This window comes from Myotis daubentonii, chromosome 15 (assembly GCF_963259705.1).
Source record: "Myotis daubentonii chromosome 15, mMyoDau2.1, whole genome shotgun sequence".
NCBI classification, from domain to species: domain Eukaryota; kingdom Metazoa; phylum Chordata; class Mammalia; order Chiroptera; family Vespertilionidae; genus Myotis; species Myotis daubentonii.
Window position 1 is genome coordinate 38,552,678 of NC_081854.1, and position 23,451 is coordinate 38,576,128.

The window sequence follows — 23,451 nt, forward strand, 5'->3', positions numbered from 1 at the left end:
GTTTTCTGGATTGCGAGAGGGTGCAAGCCGGGCTGAGGGACCCTTCCCCACCCCCCCCCACCCCCCGCTGAGTGCACGAATTTCATGCACCGAGCCTCTAGTTATTATATGAAGTCTTTAGTAGTTCTTTTATTCAATTGTTTTATTTTCTCACTTGAGGAAACTTGAATGTCTTTTTAAAGGCTTGTCTCATCTCTACCCTACATTTTCTATGTTGTCTCTAGTTCCTCATCCTCTTTTAGCCACCTGTTCCTTATATTTCAATATGTGGTTTTCCAACAACTATTGGTGTGGAGCAACTGATGCCAGGCAGGGTTATGCTATGCTGAATACTTTATTTATATTTTTGTGTAAACATAATTTGCTTTGTAGGCACAATATAACAAAAGCTCTAAAGCCACAAATACATTAGACAATGTTGCAATTCTCTCCAATCATGCTTAGATTACAGAGAAGCCTTCACAGTTCCTTTAAGGCAAACTGTTACCTTCTTCAACCTCCTCCGGAAAACCATCACACGAGGGGAAAGAAGGTGCTTGGGACGAGAGTGCAATACACAGATCGTTTTGATTCTCTTGTTTTCCTGTTTTTCGTGGCACTTAATTGATCATATTGGTCAAACTCTAGCTTTCTCATTCTGTATTCTGAGGAGACAGAAGGGTTTTGTTTTTTTTTAACCAACTGGCATTTTTTTGTGATTATTCTATTAATCTTGCTAGTTGAGAAAATAGATTTGGGGAGGAATTACTTTTTTGGCTTCTCCTCTGGATGTAACAAGAATGTGGGGTCCCACTCACCTGGCCGGGGAGAGCCCTCATACGGCCAGTGGCTCTTTGCTCCCCCAGCCCTAGAAAATGCCATTTCTGCCCAGCTCACCAGAATGTCACTTGGGTAGCTGGACAAAACGGGAGAAATGGTCTTCTTAAGACCCCATTGTCAACTTGGTTGTGGGAGAAAGAATGACCAAAAATGCAGCGTTTGGCAGAGGTGATGGGATAACACCTCAACATCATCTCTCTAAATGGCACAGAACTGGGATGCTGGGGAGTCCTGGGGTACAGGGAGAAGAGGATGTTGTGTCCTCTTTGCGATACTCTCATCTCTTCACATGAGATGGCAGCACCCTTTCTTCATATTTCACACGGACATTCACAACGGGAGACTCTCCCTTCAGATAAATATTTGTTACAAAAGGACTGAAAATGAAATAGGCAATTGCTGAGATGCATTTTTCATCACGTTGAGAAAGAGTTGGTCTACCCTTAGGGCTCGTTGGTGGAGAGATCTGGCAATGTAGACCCCCTCCCCCAATATCTTCCAGAATGTAAAGTGAGCTGGGGTGCTAACCCTGTGGGCTTCTTGTGTTCCCAGTTTGGTTTAGGAGGAAGGGAGTCACCCTTTGGGAGGAGGGAATGAGGAGCCCCCTTGTGGAGGCATTGAGCCTCTTTCTCTTCCTGCAGGGGAACTGTTCACCTCAGCCATGCCAAGTGGGGTGGGGCCAAGGGCAGGGTTTCTTAGAAGTTTAGGAGCTGGAAAATTGAACAAAAGGTGTGTAATCAAAGAGTTTGGTCCCCAATTTGCCCAATGCAGAGTCCCTGCAATGAATCTGCATCATAATTTTATATTTCAGAGGAGAGGAACCACGTATTTGGCATCTGATACTGAATTCTTATACCACTAGAATGTGTTACATGTTGGAACATGCTTTGGCAAGTAAAAGGATGCTCATTGATTTTTTTTCCAAATATGGTCTACCACGGAGGTCTTCCTTGGTGGATCCACGGTAAACGTGGCTGTTCACTTCTAGGAAATGAATGTAGCAAAATTGGTAATACCAAAAGCAAGTGTGCAAACACAGGTGATTCTCAGTAACGATTTCCGAAATAGACCCACATGTGGTGAGTTTTCTCAAAACTAAAATCCAGTATGTGGTGTGGAGAGGAGAGGATTTTGCTCATGAGATGTGGTCTCAGAGAGAAATCTCTGTGGCTGGTCATCAGACACATGTTGTTGGCCCATCTTTTATCCTGAAAACTTCACATCTGTTTCCCTGTGTTTATGGATAAGAACCAGTGAAGGGATTGAGCATCAGAGGGCGAGAGGACAGCAGTTCAACCTTCTGACCATAAAGCAGTTGAAGGCAGTTGGGGGAGAGGGACAGTACTATTCGAAGAGCTCATAAATCTATGGGCTCATGAAATCATCTGGCCTATTCTCATTCTGCCAGCCAAATCGGCAAGTGCTCTCTCATCAGAGGCATGGGTGGTTGGCAGTGAAAAGTGTTATTGGCCTGAAGAATTCTAGGATCTGGATAGTGCTCTGTGATGACACCTTTCAATCCAAACTTGTCTTTGCCCATGTCTAGTCTCCTAGGCATGGGGCCTGTGGGCTTGTGTTACTCAGACTGTTCTAGAACCATCGAGAAGGAGTCAAAGATGGATGGTTTTGAAACAGGCGGTAGGAGAGTGTAATACACAGAGGGGAAGGGACATAACACTGCATGGAAAGGGGTTGGCACTTAATTTCAAAAAAACAACAGCGATCAAAGCTTTTTAGCTCAGCTGACTGCAGACAAACACGACACGCACTGGACTACAGCATTTGTTCACTGGGGCACAGAAGAGCTTTCTTCAGTGGCTCCTCTTCTTTCAAACCATCCTTCGTTCTTCTGTCCAGGTCCTGGGTTACTGGATAAAGGGCATCCGCTCCTTGTTCTCGCTGTCCCCCTCATGGTCCTCCTCCTCTTCTCCAGCCTCGCTGGTCTCCGTGCTGTCATTGGCCATCTGTAATTCAACAGTAGACTTGTGAGAGGGCTCTGCAGCCTAACCCCCACCTTTTCTGAGCATCTGATGAAGCCACTTGGAAGGACTTCTTTAAGGGCCAAGAGCTAGGAAACCCTGCACTGCGTGCTTCCCCAGGAAGGCAGTGTGGTATTAGCTACCTTATGTTGGGCACCCCAAGAAGCAGTCTCCGAGCGAAGGATTTGAGTGCATGTATTTGGAATTTGGGAGATGATTCCTTTGAGCCTAGTCTTCCATCCAGATGGGCTGTGGCCTCCACCCACTCTAGAGATACTCCAAGTACAGGTCTGAGTTGGCCCATTCTCCATCATCTCTGTTTCCTTAAGTCCCAGGGTAAAAGTCCTCCTGAGATTCAGGGACAAGGGCAATGATATATGAGCCAAGGCAGGTTTTCAGTTCTCACATTAAAAGGTCTGCCTTTCAGACTCTGCTCTGAAAAGACCACCCCCCACACACACACACACACCTTTGTCGTCAAACAGGCCTTCCCCCCAGCCCTAAAGCCCAGCAGGACCTCATGGGTAAGGAGACGGGTGGGAAGCCAGTGCCAGCGATTTGACTTGAAAGCACCAAGCAGACCAGGATACCTCTCTACCTGTCTGCCTTATACTGATGGGGCTGGAACAGACTTGGTCACATGTTTAAAGAATACAGCACAGGTGCACAGAAGACCAGATACCAGCCATCTTCTCCCTCCTTACCCTTTACCCTGCTTAAAACACTTGTTGGCGCAGACCCGGAACTATATTCATATTGTTATCAGCAACTTAGACATTGTAAAATGCCCTCTCATTTAACAGTCCTTCATTGAGAAAAATGGCCATCATACCTAAACTACATTATGGTTATGAAAGCCCAGTAAACACTTTTAAAAAATACATGCCTTACACTAAAACATGCAAGACATTTTAGGTTTTGCTCTTTCATAAATGACTGAAGCAGTTCCAAGATTAAACATGTGAGAAAACAAAAACCCTTCCTAAGTATTTTCTTTGTCACACCTTTCCTAGAATTTAGTGTGTGTGAGACAATGTTTTAGCATATCATTCTAATTGAGAATTTATCAATTTCCAATTTACAGACGGGGACCGTAAATTGCAGCAAGTAATTGTGGCAAAGTAATTGCCCAGGTCACACACAGGAGCCCAGAGCTGAACTTTGAATCACACTGTCTGGTGAAAGCTGCTGTGTTGACTGCCACACTAGTACCTAGCCCCTCCCCCCACCTCAAGTGGCCATTGCAAGAGCCTATGGGATGTGAGTGACATGCTTCATTCCCGGTGAGATCCCTGGATAGAAGGGTTTTATCTTGATCAGAGAAAACAAAAGCAATGCAGTCATCAGAAGCCATCTCAGAGGCAGTTGGCATCAATCTGTCAAGTATGTGCATGTGAATTTATTAGATTTTTTTTTTGGCCAGGAATTCCTCCTGTTCGTGACAGCCAATAGATGGCATTTGTCATAGACACAGGTCATTGTTTCTATCCTTTCCTGACTGCCCTCTGATTGCTCTGGGAATGCTCTCACTGAAGACTTTTCCGTTCCTTCTCAGCATTTATCTCAGTTTGTGGCATCCCTTATTTGCACATCCTTTGATTATCGCTGGTCACCTCCGCCAGCCCAGGACCTGGTATATTTCCCCCTGCCCCACCTGTGCCTGCACCTGATCAGACCTCTTGTGTTGAACTGAACGGATCCCTCTGCTTTTGACTCACCAGGGGAGTCGGGGTCTTCTCTACATCCAGAATTAACTTGCCAATGTTCCCTCGGTCATGGATCCGCTGCATGGCCTCCTTCACCTGAGAGGAAGAAAAAAACGGGAACACAGGTTAGGTGCCCTGTCTCCCTAGGGCAGGGGGACTGGAAAAGCCAAGCCACCACATTTCCACCAGGGGGCGCTGTGGTTCAAGTTTAGTGGCGGAACCTGAGCTGGGTTTGGATGTTGAGTGCAAATGAATTCTGGTTGCGTCACGCACTCTGATCTGTACAAGCAACGTGGTCTCCTGGGTCTAAAATATGAGGATGATTGTCCCTAAAATAAGTAAATTAAAATTTCTTTTTTAAAAAAGGGCTGTGTGTGAAGGGGTGGAGAGTTTACTGTGGAGTTCCAAGAGTTATGTGCTGCAGAGTGTCAGGGCACTTTAGCTGGAATAAATTTTGACCAATAAAATTATTTTTGAGGGTCATTTGTGACCTGCTTACCTAAATGTTTTATTACTCTGCTTACAGTCTGGCTAAATGACTCATTCCCTGGGCTGAACTAAGTTTTTAAAAAATTCCCATGATTCCTAGTACAGGGTGAATATTTTATGTTTAAGTAAGTAGATATTTCCAGGGAACTAGTATTCTCTCCAGAAAAGACCTTCTGTGTTGGGTTTTTCCCCCGAAATGATGGGGGCCAACAGATGTTTCCTGGGACCCTTTATAAAAGCAGGGTTTGACACTCTGATTTATGCTCTGGGCATTTTATTACGTTGCTGTGTGGAAAATGAACTGTAGGGGGTGCTCTGAGTATTAAACCAGATAAGAAAAGGGCAAAAGAGAGCCCAGTGCTTGGCATGGGTATGTCCTTCACATCTCTTAGTGATTTCTAAATGGAAATTCAACATCTCCTGATTTTTTTAAAAAAAGTTTCAATAGATTTAGCCTAAATATTTTTCCTAAAGTCTCAAATTTTTAAATATTTTTGTTCATTCATTTAGCCCACAATATTCATTAAATGTTGCTTAGAGGCAAGAGGCCATGTTTTAAAAAAATTAAAAACTAAGTGAGGGTGTCTGCCTTTGAGGAACTCAATCTGGGGCTGATGGAACAGTGTTTGCTTATATAAAAACCAAAGCCATTTTCTCATTTGGGTAAGAACTTGACAGCGCCATTAAAATGTGTGCATTCTAATTGCTTTCCCTGGGAGTTTATCCTAAAGACATAATTCAAGTTATGGGGGAAGAAACTTACCACACAAAAGACACTCAATCACAGCATTGTTTTAATGGGAAAACATTAAAGCAACTTATGTGTCACAGATAAAGGGAATGGTTAAGTAAACCATGATTCTTACATTTTTCTACTGAATGGAAATGTTACGTAGGTGTTAAAGTGCTAATTACAAAGAATATACAGCAGGATAAAATGCCTCTATGATATTGCTAAATGAGAAAATCAAGATGCATATTTTTATTTGCATCCTCATAAAAACATGGACATCCGAAAATAACTAGGTATATGCTAAAACATGATGTAAGGGAAATGTGTGCCTTTTAACTCTCGTGTCCAAACATTGTCATTTGGTAACAAGTAATCAAATCTGTATTCAATATAAATTAAGTGCATCTCTAAATATAGTCTTTGGATAGAATCAGCATCTATAATAGACTGATAGTGTCATATGTTTGCTAAACTTCTTTTTTTTCCTTTACTGATTAAGGTATTACATGTGAGTCCTTATTCCCCCCCTCCGTTGCCCCCCATCTCCCCACTCATGCCCTCACCCCCCTGATTGCTAAATTTCTTGATCATAATACATAATCCAGTGGATTTCTTCTATTTCTGTGGTGAACATTGCTTTGCAAAGTACTCTCATAATTGGTCATAATAGCAGCTGCCATTTACTGAGAATCTTTGAATATTGCGGCAGACAGCTTCTAACGGTCACTTCCTGACACGCCCGTGTGAATGTGGGCTAGACTTAGTGACTAGCTTCTAACGAGTAGAATACAGCAAAAGTGATGGGATGTCATGTCCAAGATTAGGTTATAAAAGACTATGACTTCTGTCTTGCAGTCTCTCTCTTTCTCTGACTCTTCTTGCCTTCTTCCTCTGATGACACAAGCTGCCCTGTTGTGAGCTGCCCTATCTCCACAGGCCCACAGGGCAAGGCCAACAGCCAATGAGAGAGCTTAGAAGCAGGTCCTTCCCCAATTCAGCCTTGAAATGAGACCAGTACCCTGGCTGACAGCTTTGGAGAGAACCTGAGCCAAAGGACCCAGCTAAGCCATGCCCAGATTCCTCACACACAGAGACTGTGAGATTGTAAATGTTGTTTTAAGCTAATAAATGTTGGGGAGGGGTAATTTGTTATGCAGCAATCGATAACTAATACATTCTTATCTTGCATACATAGTTCTTACCTTATAAGTTATATATCATACCCATTTTGTAGATAAGTACCTCAGTGCCAAAGGGATAAACAATTTGTCCTAAGATTCTATATCAGCATTAGAATTGTGGTTCAAACTCAGGTTTGTCAGATGTCAAAACTGATGCTTTTCCTGATTCTGCCCAGACCATATTGCTTGGTTTGATTCTCAAAGTCAGAGGAAAGTGGTAGGTAACATCTCACATAATGATTTCCCAGAATTCAGTGGTTTATTACCCCAGCAAGTCATTAAACACCTGGAAACTTCTTAGAGATTAGGAACAATTTTTAGGCTGCTTCTCCAATAAGACAGAGCCCAGGGAAGCAGAAAAGGCTGTTTTCTTGCCAGGTAATGCTTATTGTGATACTAGAAAAAGGAAAAAAAAAAGCCCCCTGCAGGGCTGGCTATAATCTGCCTATTCTTTTAGACATTTCTTTCTGAAATGCACTGAGTCCTTTAAGTCCCTATGTGGGGGATGGAGAGAGAGTTAGGAGTTTTTCCAAGGGAAGGCTGACTCCCAGTCGTGTTGCTTGAGTTTACAGCATCTTAGCTGCTCTTGGAGATGTGAAAGAGTCCTTTTGATGATAACTTAGAAAGAAAAAAACTACCATTTTTTGATCAATTCTTTATCTGGCACAGTGTGAGGCATTTTACAGATGTTGCTTCATTTTATCTGTACACCAAGCCTTTGAGGTGAGTAATGGCATTACAGTTTCACAGACAAGAAACCCAGAGGTTTCTGTCCTGTCTATCCTGTATCCCAGAGCCCCTGGCAACCTTGGTGGCCTGCTGAGTGCTGCCTGGGTGGCCTAGTGGAGCCTGCTCAGAATCAGGGTGTGGTTCCCCACACCCATTCTGAGATTCCACAGCCAGCTGCATGGCTGGCTAGATCTGGTCTTAGTAGCTGGATTTTCCAGAACTAGGGATTCTGGGCATACTCAGGCCATCTCCACTGGAGCTGGTTTCTCATCTAGACAGTGGGAAGGAATTTGAGCCACGTCATTCGAATACCTTAAGAGGCCAACATCCCGAGTACGGAGGCCATCTGAGCCTTTTCTGACACTTCTTGTCCTGTGGAAGCCGTCGTAATACCGTCCTAAGTGGATGGCGGCAGGAGGCAGTGGGAGCATCACTTTGTGCTAGGTTCTGCTTTGACTCAGTAATGTCACTCCATCAAGTCACATCATAACTTTGTTCCTCAACTTTTTTATATGTTAAGTGATAATTGCTATTCTATCCATTCCCTTATTCAGTCAGTCAGTCACCCAAAGGTGCCAAAGCCCTATCCCAGGAGCTGTTTATAGAGTAATGGGTGATTACTCTATCCTAAGGGAATCCCAGTTTTATTTATTAAATAGGCTAATCATCATAATAAGAATTTCACAATTTAAAAAATGTGTTCCTGATTTGTTTATTTTGTCCTCACATGGATCCTGACCTATCAGAGTTGATCCTGTATCATTGGTTCATGCATCAGGAAAGTCCATTGGCATTCAAGATGGCATGCAAGCATGAAAATATAATTGGCTCAGACCATGTTTGCAGAGGAGTAGTAGTTATGATCACTCTTATTTCTGTCTGCAATGTTACTAGAAGAAGTGGGGTTTCTGGAAGCCTGGTAAAATGATGGTGAGTAAACACTTACAAGATCCCCTCCCATCATGAAGTTTATGATCTTACAGGAGACACAGCCTTAGTCAACCAAAGAATGACTCAAATAAATGTAAGGTTGTCCTTGGTAACTCTACAATGGTGTCATGAGAATGTGGATAGGGGAATTGATCTGGTTGGGAAGATTAGAGAGGGCTTCTCTAAAGAAGTGATAATTTAGCTGAGATTTAAAGGATGCACAGGATGTACCTAAGACAAGAAGGGAGAGAGGACCATTTCAAGCACAGGGAGAAGAATGTGAAAGGAGAGACTGAATAGGGGCTAGTGGGCATGGGGACAAGGAGCAAAAGTAAATGTGGGACAAGATGCTGGGAACATTGGCTGAGGTCTTTGGTACTGTATTCCAAAGTTTCCAAGGATGCAGCAGCCACATCAGATCATACAACTCTAGAATATCTTCTAGTCACCTTCTAACTGAATAGTCAGTTCCTTCACACTTGGGTAAAGAGGGTCTCATTTAATGTTTCATAATATTCAATTTCCTTTTGAATGACATGTAAGGCACAAAGTCATTAGGATACAAATGACACCACTTAATAATCAAAGCATTGGGCTTGTGTTATGAATAATAATAAGCCTAGCCACCTAAAATAGGAATAAAATAAAGATGGATTATTCCATGGATCACTGTGCTGATTAGATGATAAATTAAAAGATTTGAAAATAAGAAATGAGTAATACTGCAATTAAGAAGCACATCTACCAAAGTTATCTACGATATTAACAATGGCCATCTTTGGGATTCTGTAAAATCCAAAGTGGGTGTTGGAAAGTAACACGTTCATTGCACGTAGACTTGGAATCTGGAATTTCTGTGTTCTGTCAAGTAGCTACAGGAATCGAAAGGGAGTGAGCCTCAGAGATTTTGACATCGATGGAAGAGGACTGGAGAAGTGAAACATCAGGGATTATGGACTCTCCCACTGGAAAGGCAGAGAAAAGATTTTAACACTCAAGTTCTTTCTGGACCAGTTGCATATGGGATCTTTGCAGTAATGTAGGGAGGACCCTCTCATGCATGTGGCGTTCCCATACATATGTATGTATTAAATTTGGTTTTATTCTCTTGCTAAAAAAATAATGCATGGCATGGAGTAGGATCAGACAAGAGAGGTGACAGGGGTGCAAAGTTTAAGGCGGTGCTCACTCTCAAGGTCGTGCGAGTGCTGGGTCAGAACCTGAGAGTGAGCACCTCCTTAAATATTGTACCCTTGTCACCTTTATTGCCCCAATCTCGTCCGGCCCTGTAAGGATGGCTATTATTTTTAAAGGAAGGGAAACATTAAGTTGCTATCATAAGAGAAGTATCTGCTTGGCTACCGGACAGCCAATGGGGGTGCTCCAAGAGGATTTTTTAAGAGGCCATTAGTATGAACACTAGCTTAGAAGAGGTCAAGAATGTTTTAAGAGAGGAATGCAAAAAGCAAGACAGTAGAATCTGAATGCAGTGGCCGATCCTTTTTCCCTGGGTACTTGGTTGACAGAGACCCTCTTGATCAAATATATATGATGGTCATGTTCTGCAGAAATCTGCATTCTACAGTCAAGCCAAAACTATATCTTTTTATCCTACTATATTTTGAACTATAGCAAAAGATGAAAAAAAAATCTAATGAATTATGAATTGCCTCCACTGTTTGTTTTATTTTCTTTAACAATGTTTCCCAGTGTTGGATTTGGATGGTTGAATAGAATTCAAGGGGGAACCCAAAGGATGCTTATTCCAGCATGTGAGTGAGGCCTGCGAGGAACATAAAAAGGTGCAGGAGATGATCTCTGTTTCCTGCAGAAAAAGACCTTTGGGTTGTGATGGGGCACAGAAGAGGAATTTATTGGGGATGGGAGAAGGATGAAAACTAGGGAAAACGACTGAGAGGAAGTAACTTTTAGACTGAGACTTGAAGGTCAAGTAGAAGTTTGTGACTCAGCTAAGTAGAAGGACAAATAAATCATCTAATTAAATATTGCCTTACTCAGAAAATGAGTCAGTGATGGCACAGAGCACTGAGGGTGACGATGGTGAGTTACACTCTGAAAATCCTCATGAATCGCTTAAGCTCTTCACATGTGCTGACATGGGCTAAGAAATAACACGAGCTCCCACTGCTCCTGATATTCCACTCGATAGTGGCAGAGCTTATAAAATATAAGTTCAGCTGGAACTTTATTTGAATATTTTACCCAAATCCTCCAACTGGGGAGCGATACTCTATTTCTATCTGGAACACTCTAGTACCTTATTAATGATGTAGCTACCTTTCCTCCAGATACTTTTGGTTTTATTTATTCACGGATTAGTAACTATACCATTCCATGCTCCCTGAATGTTTTCACCTGGAATTGCCAAATATGAGAGCTGGTGGAAGAGGTTTAGATCTATAAGGAGTCCAAAGACCCTTCAAAGTCTTGAAAGTTTTCATATAGGTAGCCATCCTTTCAAAAGGAAGACAGCCAGACCTGCTGACATTTAGAAGAGTCTAGTTTAGAAGGCAGAGGCCATCTCTCTTTAGGCTTGGAGAGAATGGGCTTGTTTGCAGGTATTTGGGGCATTTTTTAGTGCCTCAAGGGAATTGAGATATGTTGACTATGCCATTTAGACATAGCTGTAATTTAGACAGGTGATAGTGTGGCAAGGGTGCAAAATTAGAGGTGGCCAACAGAGGCAGCTATGCCTGAGACAAATTGTCTGGGACCTGCAGAATGGTCTAAAGTAAGGAGTGGAAAGAAAAGAGTGATTGCCTAAGAGGCATTTGCCAACAGCATGCCTATAAAAAGCTGTTCCTCCACCACTTTTACTGAAGGGTTTTTGTTTTGTTTTTTTCATGGATCCTCCCCCATAGTGGGGAGGATGCAGGGAGGCTATAGGCTCTGCACCTATGACCATAGGTCTATAAGAATCACCAGCTGCTCATAGATTGTATTAGGAGAAGGTGAGAGTCTCAAAGAGCTGAATCCAAAGATCAGGTAAACTTAAAGGTTGAAGCAGGGGTGGTGGGGGATGTAGTTCATTATCATCACAGCAGCTGACATATGAAGAATGCTTAGCAGGTGCTGTCACAGAGCAAAACACCTTATATGCTTGATCGCATTGTGTTGCATCAACCCTGTGAGGTACGTGGGAGGTTGTCAGACTGTCAATCAGAAGTACATAAAAATACTCTCCCTTTTCTTCTTGAGTCCCTGTTGCTCGTGGAGAAGAGAAGAGGTTTGGCGAGGTTAAATGGTGTGCCCAAGGTCAAGGAATGAAATATGGAGAAACCAAGCTTCTCATAGAATCCTGTATCACTCCAGAACTAGATGCACTGTTGCTAGGTTTGCAAGGCTAGGATGGAACCAGGGAGGGTGAGGGTTAGGAGAGAGGAAGGAAGGCTACAGGGCTCTGGGTAAGTGCCCTGTGGAGCCAGTAGTGCATTATTCCCTCTGTACTTCCATTTGCATCTTGCTTCCTCCTTGGTTATGACACTTATTTCATTCTCTCTTGAAGAATTTCTGCACCTAGGGACTATTGACATTTTGAGTCTGATAATTCTTGGCTGGCGGGTCGGGGTGGGGGGGCCTGTCCTGTACTTCATAGGGTGTTTGGCAGCATCTCGGGCTTCTACTCACTAGATGGCAATAGCACTTCCCAGGTGATGAGCAAAAATGTTTCCAGGCATTGGCAATGGTCCCCCGGAAGGCAAAATCGCCTCCGGTTGAGACCTACAGTGTGATGTGAGCAAATCCCCCATCTCCATCTGTGGGCTCTTCCGGGGCAGGCACTTGCCTCACCTCAGTACCCTCAAGGGACCTTGGACTTGCCACAGGAGATTGGGTTCTGCTCCATCCTTAGGACTGGGAAGAGTGTGTGGCACACAGCAGATGTGGTACACAGGACCACACAGTATGGTCTCTGACCTCAGAGTGCTCATTGGTTAGATTCGGTTTTCTCAAAGTGTGGACTGGAGACTGCCTGCATCAAAACCATCAAGGGTGGCTTTAAAAGTGACGCACTGGCCTCACCCCACACCTATTTGTTGCAACTGTGATTCAGAGGCTCTGAATTTCAGACCCTTGAACTTACTTGGTACTTCATTTAATAAATATCATCGATTCTGCACCGTGAGTCAGGCACTGGGGTGGCTGACTCACGGCAGGGACAGGAAGGACAAGCCTCCTGCTTGGCTAAGATCCCCCAAGAAGCTGGGCTGGTATTTGGATAGGACCCACTTTAACACTTGGGTTAATATCATTTCGTGTTGGAAAGTGGCAGAGAGCCACAGCTGCAGCCTGCCCATTCAAGGGCACCTGAGGAGGAGTCAGGTGTCAGCTTTGGTTTTGCATGTTTGTGCAGAAATTAAACAACTTGAGTTCTGCTCTGTGCATTAAGAAACCTGCAGGATATTGCTTGACTATTAGTTAAACCCACTCAGTGTCTCTCTGTGGCCCCTCAAAGGACTCAGCATCTCAGTTCCATCTGATTATGGTTCAAGGGGATGATCTCTGTGGTGGGGCCAGAGGAAGTGTGTGCGTAAGTTAGACTCAGCAGGTTACTCAGGCAACCCACAAACCATGATGTAATGAGCCAGATCTTACTGCAACATGAGCATAAAAATTAGCAGAGTTGCATGCTGGAAATGTAGTGGGAAGGCCTGTTTCATTTTGAGGAACAAAACAGTAGGATCTAGTGTGAGCCAATGGCTAGTAGAGATGTGTACCCTTGCATTACAAAACACAAATTATTAGCCTGACATAGCTCAGTGGTTGAGTGTAGATCTGCGAACCAGGAGGTCACAGTTCGATTCCTGGTCAGGGCACATGCCTGGGTTGGGGGTTCAATCCCCAGTGTGGGGTGTGCAGGAAGCAACTGATCAATGATTCTCTCTCATCATTGTATGTCTATCTCCCCCCCTCCCTTCATCTCAGAAATCAATAAAAATATATTTTAAAAAAACAAAACACAAATAAGTGCTCTGTCAAGTGAAAACAAAAAGTCCAGACATAAAACTGTAGTTGACTCTAACTACAACCAAGTGAATAACTGTTTGCATATGGATAAGGACCTGGAAATAATACCGTGAACAATCACATCCAGTGTATATACAGCTAAACTAATGATTCTTTTCATTAAAAAATATAACAAACCCATGGGAATGTTTGGATAGTGTATTTGTTTCCTAGGGCTTGTGAAACAAGGTACATCAAAGTGGGTGGCTTAGAACAACAGAAATTTCTTGCACAGTTGTGGAGGCTAGAAGTTGGAAATCAGGGTGTCAGTGGGACTGATTCCTGCTGAAAGCTCTGAGGGGGATCTTTTCCACGTCTCTCTCCTGGCTTCTGGTGGTGCTGGCAATTCGTGTGTGTGTGTGTGTGTGTGTGTGTGTGTGTGTGTGTGTGTGTGTGTGTGGTGTCTCACCTCCTGTGTTGACTCCACTCTTGTCACTGCCCAGCTCAAGACCCCATCATCTCCCACCAGGATGACTTCCCCAGCCTCCTATTTGTTCTCTAAGGCTTAAGTTTTCCACACTCCAATCTGCCCTCCTTCTGCATTCAGAGCCATGATTGCTGATACAGTCATGTTTCTTTTATGTCACAAATGCTAGCTACTGTGCTATAAATTTAGAAATGATAATGATGACTTAGTGCTTCTGATGACTAACACTGACCACTTAGCACACAAACGGGGCACAGATTTTTCACGGGTAGTTCCTTGCTCCTCATTAGAACCCCATGGTGCATGTGTTATAATCATTCTCATTTTACACATACAGAAAATGAGGACCAGGGAGATTAATTAGCCTGCCTAAGGTCACAGACAACGTAGGCAGACTGGCTAGAATTTGAACCTAGACTGTTTATGAAATATTGACAGATGGAATGATAGTATGTCTCTGGTTTGCCTTAAAATATTCCAGAAAAAATAATGGGAGAAGAGAGGCAACAAAGGAAATAAATTTGACCAAATGTCAATCACTGGGGAAGCTGAGTTGATGGGTATGTTGCTCTGAGAATAGTTGGGGGGGGGTAGGGGGGGGTGCGGGCAGTATTCTATTATTGCTACTTTAGAATATGTTTGGAATTTCCAAAAAGTTTATGAATGTGAACTTTGAGCTTTTTTCTCCAAACAACAACCATACAACAATTTCAGCACCCAATGCTCAACTGTTACACCCCTTTTAGGACTCCAGCATATGTTTGATGATGATGTTATAAAAGAGGATTTGGGTTCTTTAGAAGCTTAGTACTATAGAAGTTCAAGTGTTATTCTCTTCTCCCCAGATAGAAAAATGTATCCTTTTACCAAATAACCCAGATCTGTGAGGGTAATAACTTCCAGTATTGAGCTCCTACTATGTGCCAGGTCCCGTTCATGGAGATGAACCCACACGGCCCCTGCCCTGGACAAGCCCACAGGCTGCCGTGGAGGGGAGTCCACTAAACGGTAATTGCAATAGAGCGTGGGAAGAGCTATAGTCTATACAGGAAAGAAGAGGTGTGTGAGCCCAGGGGAGGAAATGACTCAATTTAGAGAAAAAATGGCATTTCGTTGTGTTTTCAGGAGTGGGAGGCGTTTTGCAGGGAGGGAAAATATGCATGTGCTCTAGGCAAGAACAGAGCCCTGAACGGGAAGGGATGGCCCATCCAGGGAGTCAGAGTTAGGGAGCTGGCACCATGTGCCTGGGGGACACCTTGCGCCCAGCTTTGTGAGCTGGGCTCTCTTCTGGGGGAAATAGGGAGCTAGAAGAGGTCTTTGCTTGGACATAATCAGAGTGTGTCTTGGGAAGATGACCCAGCCAGTGATGTTGGCAGTTGGGGCACTGGTGGAGGAAAGACTGGGAGACCAGTGAGAACTGGGAATTAGGGATGTGGAGTGGAACTGATAAGATTTTAAGGCGGAATATAGAGATATATGCTGTCAACCCCCATCTTGCCTTTAAGGTCATTTCAGACTGTTTGGAAGCCATATAATTCCCCAAAGGGTGGGAAGATTCTCTAAAACGACTTATGTTTTGAAAGGTTCTCCATCAAACAGAGATGAGGTGGACATAATTTGATTTATTCTCACCCATATTCATTAGCGTTGGAAACAGATGACCTGGAACCTTCCTGGTGCCAGTGTCTGTGTGACTCCAAAGTTTAATTTTTAATTATCCCTGCCCATTGGCAGAGGCACAGAGGGGAACCAGGAGCGGGGCAGAGGGTGCTAACCTTTTCCTTTCTTTCACTTGTCTTTTAGCTGAGTTTTCCCCTCTAAGCACCAAGGCTAATCGCTGATGTCTTGAGGTCGTGTTGCCATAGCAACAAGACAAAAACCAGGCTCTTACATGGGGGGGAAAGTAAGTAGCTGAGGAGATGTTATCTTCCAGCTACTCAGCGGCTCACTGCCTCAGCCAGCTGGGCCACATGAGGCGACAGCGAGACTGGACCACTCTCCTTCTGAACTGGGCTCACTGGGAGGTCAAACTGGACTGATTCCTGAGGGGCAGCTTGGAGAACAATCAGACCCCCTGGAGTCATGAGGAAGGGTAGGTCTGGGAAGGTCCACACAGTAGACAAAGAGTTTGGGAGAAGTGAGGCGGGTGTCAGTTCACTCACCCTGAGACACTGAAGTCATATCCAGAACAGGTAGTGTAGGACATGTTCATAAAGGCTTTCAAAGGTCTTTAAAATGCCTTGAAAGATCTTCAAAATTCTCTGACCTAGTAATTCCGCTTCTGGGAATATATACTAAGGAAATAATCTTACATCTGGGATAATAAGAACACAAGCTTTATATCCAAAATGTTTGTTATAATTACAACAATAAAAATGAAATATCACCTCGCTGTTCAGGAATGGGAACAGTTGATATACCCAATGTTGGAATATTACGGGGCCATGATCGTTTAAAATGCTTATAAAACATCTATATGAGGGGAAAAACAGCCTACAAATTTTTTTACATAGTGTGATTATAATTTTTTAAATTGTCAAATGCTCAAACAAAAGAAAAGCAAAACAAACTCCCCAAATGCACACAGATAAAATATTGGAAGAAAAAACCCAACAAAATATACACAAAGGTTATTGTTGGATAATGAGAATATAGATTTTTTTTTGAAGGAGAATATTTTTACTATAGGAAGATTTCCTAATTAAAAAATAAATTCTGCAGTCAGGAATCAGTCATTTCCCTGATGATGGTCTCACAAGTGCAGATACCACAAGCCACTTATTCCACTTTTTTTTGGGGGGGGGGGGCTCTTCTATGTGTCAGAGCAATTCTAGGCATTGTGGGAATTACAAAACCAAATGATGTGTTGTCTGTGTCCCCATGGATTTGACAGACGAAGTCTATCAGCTTTTGGATGATTGTGCCATTGCACACTCTGAATGGACTTGGGCTCAACCCAGATACTCTGCAGGAACACACACCAGGCAGGCCTGTGTGCCCCATGGAGTCTATAATTAGCCTCATCCTTCTTTATTACTTGGGATTCCAGGCCAGTGTTAAAGAAATCACCTCATGGATGAAGTAAGCTTGGGAGAGTGTGGTTTATCCCTTCTCACATGCAGGTGGCATGATTAGAAACCTGCCCTGTGCATCTGCCCGTCTTGTTTTCTTTCCCCCTGTTCATCAGTCTGCAGAGTCTTGGCACAAAGAAGAGGCAGGGGCATGTGCCAGTGAGCCGCCCGTAGCTATTTAAGAAACTAAAGCAGACCCAGAATAATATGTGGACAAAAATAGTGATTTGAGCTCTGATTGCTATAGGTAATATAATGGTTACAGTAATGATGAAAACGGTCATGTTTGTTAAGTATTTACAACATGCCAGTAGTAATCAGCTAACTGGTTTACAGGCAGCATCTTCTGTAATCTTCACAACTTTGCACATGGCAGGCACAGTATTTTCTACTTTACAGATGAGGAAATCAAGGATCCAAGAACTTAATATGCTCAAGGTCACATAGCTAAAAAAAGGGGGGGGGGGAAGAACTAGGATGGGACACCATTGCACTTTTAAAAATATATTTTGAAAATTATCTCAGAGAGGAAGGGAGAGGGTGAGAGAGCCAGAAACATCAAGGATGACAGAGAATCACTGATTGGCTGTCCCCCACAAGATCCCACTAGGGATCGAGCCTGCAAACTCAGGCAGGCATGTGCACTAACCAGGAATCAAACCATGACCTACTGGTTCACAGGTCGATGCTCAACCACTGAGCCATGCTGCCCAGGCACCACTGCACTTTTTAAGGATGAGAAAACTGAAGCTAAGAGAAGTTGAGTAGCTTTCCTGATGCTACACTGCTAGAAGGTGGCATAGCTGGGATTCAAACTCAGCAAGTGTCCATGTGACTTTAGAGCCTGCTTCCTTTCTCCTCCGACAGCACAATGGCGCTGTCACCTATATGTGGCAAAGAATGTCACTTAAATATTTCACTTCTTACACTAAACACTGGGTTCAGTACAGAGCAGGTGCTTAAAAAGATTTGTGGAAAGGATGAGTGTATGGCATATAGATGCTGAGAATCTCTAAGCAAGGCAGTGTGAGAGATGGAATTCACGGTGCACCCATCCATTCCAAACAGAATAATCTACCAACCAAACAAAAATGTCCTTGAATCACTATTGAAGGTGTGCAGTGCATTAGGTACCAGGGTGTCCATCCACTGCGAATGACTGAAGAGGGAAAAACATTTCATGCTCTGAGTGATTGGATTTGCTCTTCTGGAAACTGGGGCTGCTCCACGGGCTGCCTTGCTTGGAGGCGTCTTTTGAAGGGCATGTGGAGGCAGGCACCAGGCAAAGTGCAGTGGGAGCTCTTGTGGGGGATGGAGGAAGCCCTGCTGCATCCCAGGAATGTGCTCCCTAACTGTGTCCGGGGAGTGTGAGACCTATTACACTCCAGGGGCAATGCCATTCCTTCTCAGGATGGGCATTCCAGGGATTTCTAATATTCCATCAGAATAAATGCATCTTCCAGAGTGACCCACCTCACTAAATCCTTAGAGTGGGGTTTTTCAACTCTGGCACTAGTGGCATTTTGGAATGAATAATTCTTTGTTGTGGGAGGCTGTACTATGTATTGTGGAATGTTTCGCACCATCCCTGGCCTCTATCCAATTAGATGCTAGTAGTATCCCCCCTACTTATGAGAACCAAAAATGCCCCCACACATTCCTAACTATGCCTTGGAGGACAGATTCATTCTAAGGTGAGAGCCACTGCCTTAGGGGTAGGCATTAGAAATGAGAGGCTGGAGGGGAGCTAGGTCTGTGATGATGTAGTAGGTGAGCAAACACAGGTGGAGACAGAACTCTGAAGGTATATCATCTTTAAACAATTCTCCTTTTTGCTGGTTCTGCAGTTGTGGAAGGCAAACAGGGGTGGTAATCCAGTGGTGTGCTGGAGACAGCTCCTACTGCTTTGCAAAAGTTGACTGTGCGCATTTCTTCCCAATTCTGAGTTCAGTGATGTCGTGTTGGTTGCTTAAAATCAGCCATGGTAGGGACATTTACACCATGGAAATTGGCAGCTGCTACAAATCAGCATATGACAGCATACCACTGCTTGAATCTAAATCTATTTGATTTAGACAAATGGGAGCGGGAGGTCCCAAAGATAGGGAATCTACTGCTAATGCAACCAGGCTGCCTCTGGGCTCTTCTGCAAAAACATACCTCACAAGAGGCTGTATCTCATCTTTTGAAGATTCCCAACTCCCGGTGACTTATGCCTCAACCAGGTACCTGCAGTATATACTAGTAAATACAAGAAGCATATAAAAGTAAACCCTGTGCTACTTCTATATGTAGAGAAAAGTCAGTATTATTTGCTAAATATAGCAAGTAAAATAAAAAGAAATAATTTTTATTACATTCTAGCTTGATACCATTGCCTTCCTGAAGACTTGAACCTGAGGCCTGCTCCCTCTTTGTTAAAAGGGAGAGGAGCAAGAGGCGTTAAAGCACATTAGCGCCTCTGAGACTTCACTCTTGACATGATCAGGGTGGTTCAGTGTGAGACTACTTCATGTTCATGCCCTATCCCAAGTCCCCTCACATGAGAATGGAGCTCACTTTGGGAAACGCTGTATTAGATGATGCTAAAACATTTGAAGGCAGAAAGAAAAGCATCATTATTTTAAAATCAGCATGGATGTATCATTGAATGCAAAATTCATATTAACTTTAAAGCCAGAGTCGTCATATGTTGGACTTGGCTTGTACGAGCTCATGAGAATTGATGGTTAAATTTTCAGGAATTTAGCAAGTTATTTGACAGCACATTGGTAGAATGAAATTGGCCATGGTGGGAATCTTTACACCATGTAAACTGGCAGATACTACACATCTGAGCTTCCCATACTCCAAGATATGATTGTTAAAACATTCACTGGCTAAAGCTTTCCATGCCAAATGGTACTTGTTTAAATCTCTTTAGGCTCTAGCCGTAGACTTCTGGGGATGTCTATTCCCTTTCTCCTGCCTTGGAGAATTGTGTGGAGAAACTCAAGATACACCGAGTAATATCCTCAAGTCTGGTGAGCTCATTTCCATTATTGCTTCTTAAAGAAGAGTAATAGAAACCACTGTGGAGAAATGCACTTTAATTGATTACTGTATATAAAGTATACTGACAATTCTTCTTTCTAACCCATACTCTTAAATGAGTCATTTTAGTGCTTGCTCTGATAAATGTTTTAAAATTTATTATGCCCTGGAAACTCATCAGTTTTGGAGGATGTAATGACTATTATGAGAAAAAAACAACAAAAAATAAGATGTAAGGCAATAAATTGAGGGCAGGAATTTTTCACCCTTTGTATTCCTTCATGTCACTACTGTCTTGTTTTATTACAAGCCCTTCTGCATACAGTTTTGGTTCAGAATCTCAAACCCTTTGATCTTACTTATCCAGGAAGCATGAGAAGGACCACACCCAGGTTACCCCAGGTAGGGGGAAGGGTGGGGCTTTGGAATGAAGTTCTGTGTGGCTGTATCTGGCACATAGTGTTACCATTGGTGTGATGGTAAGTGTGTAATAACAATTTGTGTGTGTATAATCTCTGATTTTGGGGTGGGGGAGCCCTGATTTGGAGTACTTGATGATTTCTGTGGTGCACCACAGCTGATTTTAAGCTACAATGTAATGTCACTGATGCTTTAACAGGGGTACACACAGTGGCTGCAGCAGACCACTGAGCGTTGCTCGAATAAGCCCCAGTCCTTCCAGCATTTCAGAAAACTGGGAAGTGCTCAGTCCTACAGAGGCTGAGAGGTGTAGACAGGTACTCTCCCGGAGTTGGCTGGGAGCGGTGGTAACTAATGCCAGCCAGCCAGGGAAGGGTTACTCCACTGTCCTCTGTGAGTGGAGCCCATAGGAACCATGAGGGGGCAGAAGAGCTCTCTCAGGGTAGGAAGCCCAGATCTGAGCAGGCCTGATGGTGCAGGTGGCAGAGGTCTGATGGTGCAAGAGTAGGAAGGATCCAGGGACACACCTGAGCCAACTCATCCCTTCTCTCCCATCCCCATGCTCATGTTCCTACTTTACCCTTCTCTATTTCTTTCTTAGCATCTATCACCTTCTAACATAAAGTGAAAAACAATTTACTTATTCATTATGTTTATTGCTTATTCTTTTCCTCCTCCACTCACCCACCCCACACAATAGAATGCAAGCTCTAGAGATTTTTTTAAAAATCAGTTTTGTTTACAGATATAGCTCAAGTGTTTAAAACAGAGCCTGGCAAAAGAGTTGGAATTCAGTAAATATCTGTTGAATCAGGGCCCAGTAGGCAAGAGAAAAAGACACACATCAGCAGTTTAGAGATGAGGTGCCCAACTTGCGGTGGGAATTGGGGTCGCTGGTGGAGTATAATAAGAAGACCTGGACCCTTTTCCAGTAACTTCTGATTCATTGGGTCAGAGGGAGGCTCGGGAATCAGCCTCAGGTGGCCTACTCTTTTTTTAAAAAATTTATTTATTGATTAAGTTATTACATATGTGTCCTTATCCCCACATTACTGCCCCATCCCCCCCCCCCCACTCATGCCCTCACCCCCCTGTTGTCTGTGTCCATTGGTTAGGCCTATATGCATGCATGTAAGTCCTTTGGTTAATCTCTCACCCTTACCCCCACCCTCCCCTACTTCCCCTCTGAGGTTTGACGGTCTGATTGATGTTTCTCTGTCTCTGGATCTGTTTTTTGTTCATCAGTTTATGTTGTTCATTATATCCCATAAGTGAGTGAGATCATGTGATATTTATCTTTCTCTGACTGGCTTATTTCACTTAGCATAATGCTCTCCAGTTCCATCCATGCTGTTGCAAATGGTAAGAACTCCTTTTTTTTTGACCCAGTGATCCCACTTCTAGGAATATGTCCCAAGAAACTAGAAACACCAATTAGAAAGGAACACCCCTATGTTCATAGCAGCACAATTCACCATAGCTATGATTTGGAAACAGCCTAAGTGCCCATCAGTAGATGAGTGGATTAAAAACCTGTGGTACATCTACACAATGGAATACTACGCTGCGGTAAAAAAGGAGTTCAGGTGGCCTTCTCTTAAAGAAACCACGTCTCTGTAGTCAGAGGGAGTAGGCAGTGTGGCTGTTGCTCATATGAGATAGGGTTCTGCCCTGCCTACTCTTAGAGTCACCCTTCCCAGGTGGTGGTAAGAGGCTGAATGGCCCTGCCAGGCACTGCCCAGTTGTGGAGACATGAGCCAAGCTGTCTTCCTTCTGGGTGGGTGTAGACCCACTTTAATTATCAGTGGCTCTTCCAGTGCCCGATGCCAGCATCAAACAGACTTGCCGGTGACCTGTTCAGAGCAATGCTTTTTATTCTTGGAATTGCACATTTTTCCAGTCCCAAACTTTCAGTGACATAGCCTCTTCCTTCACAAGACTCTCTCAGGTCTATCAGTGCATTTCTTTGTAATTGTCAACTCTCCTTAAACTTCTGGCGGAACAGCCTCCTCTGGATCCTCACCTGGTAGGGGCATCACTACCAGGTTGAAGGCTTAGCTTGTCTCCTCCATTTGTGTAACTCTAGAGCTCCAACTCAGCCCTTCAAACAGGTGTTTCCCCTGGTCTCAGAACCTTATCATGTCTCCCACTTTCTTCCTACCCGCTTCCCCCTCACCCAGGCATATGCCACTGACTCTTGGAAGAGAAAAATCAGGAAGAGAGGGTATCAAGAAGAGAGAGAAGCAGGATGCTCTGAAGAATGAAATTAATATTTACTAGGCTTCAACTAAGTTCTAGACTGTGCCGGGCATTTTAGATACATTATCGCATTAGTATTCTCAGCAGCTCTGCAAGCTGGTGTTATTACTCCTTTGATGGATGGGAAACTGAAGCTCAGAGGGGTTAGATGTTTTGTCCATGGCACACAAATAATTTATGCCAGAGATGAGCTTTAAATTCCGGTCAGCTTAACTTTACAGCCAGCACTGATTTTACTGAGCAATTCTGTCTCCAGCAATGGCTGTAGACAGTCCAGTGAGTCTGAACCTCTTTCTGGTGTTTCTCACTTCTCTTTCTGATCTCCTCTCTCTGAGACTTAGAGTAAGGATAAGATTTTCTCATAAATTTCATTGAATGAACAGTAGGGGGAGTATGGGGCACTAAATAAATCCTGGTGGCCGAGAGGCTGCTCACCTCTCATTTCCCAAAGAGTTGTAATTCTGCAGAATAGCAATTCTGTTACCTGCCAATTTATTTCATTATCTGGAATAAGCAGTAATGCCATTTCTTAATTGCACTTGATCAAAATCTCAATTATCACTTTAGAATTATATCAGATCAGATGAAGAGACATCTCCTACAAGTGAAAAGAAAATTCACTCTTCAAATGAATCTTTTATTGTTTTTTT

General features: G+C 43.4%; 1 protein-coding gene across 1 annotated transcript in view; it reads right to left on the reverse strand.

The window, feature by feature from the left end:
- Positions 1–315: 315 nt before the first annotated feature.
- The window catches only part of VAT1L (vesicle amine transport 1 like), a 145,691-nt gene continuing 122,555 nt past the window's right edge, over positions 316–23,451 (reverse strand). Inside the window, exons 8-9 of the mRNA XM_059667384.1 lie at positions 4,517–4,600; positions 316–2,783 (exon numbers count right to left, since the gene is read on the reverse strand). Of these exons, the coding sequence (XP_059523367.1) occupies positions 2,685–2,783; positions 4,517–4,600 (183 nt within the window). The 3' untranslated portion in view covers positions 316–2,684. The remainder of the gene's footprint in view (positions 2,784–4,516; positions 4,601–23,451) is intronic.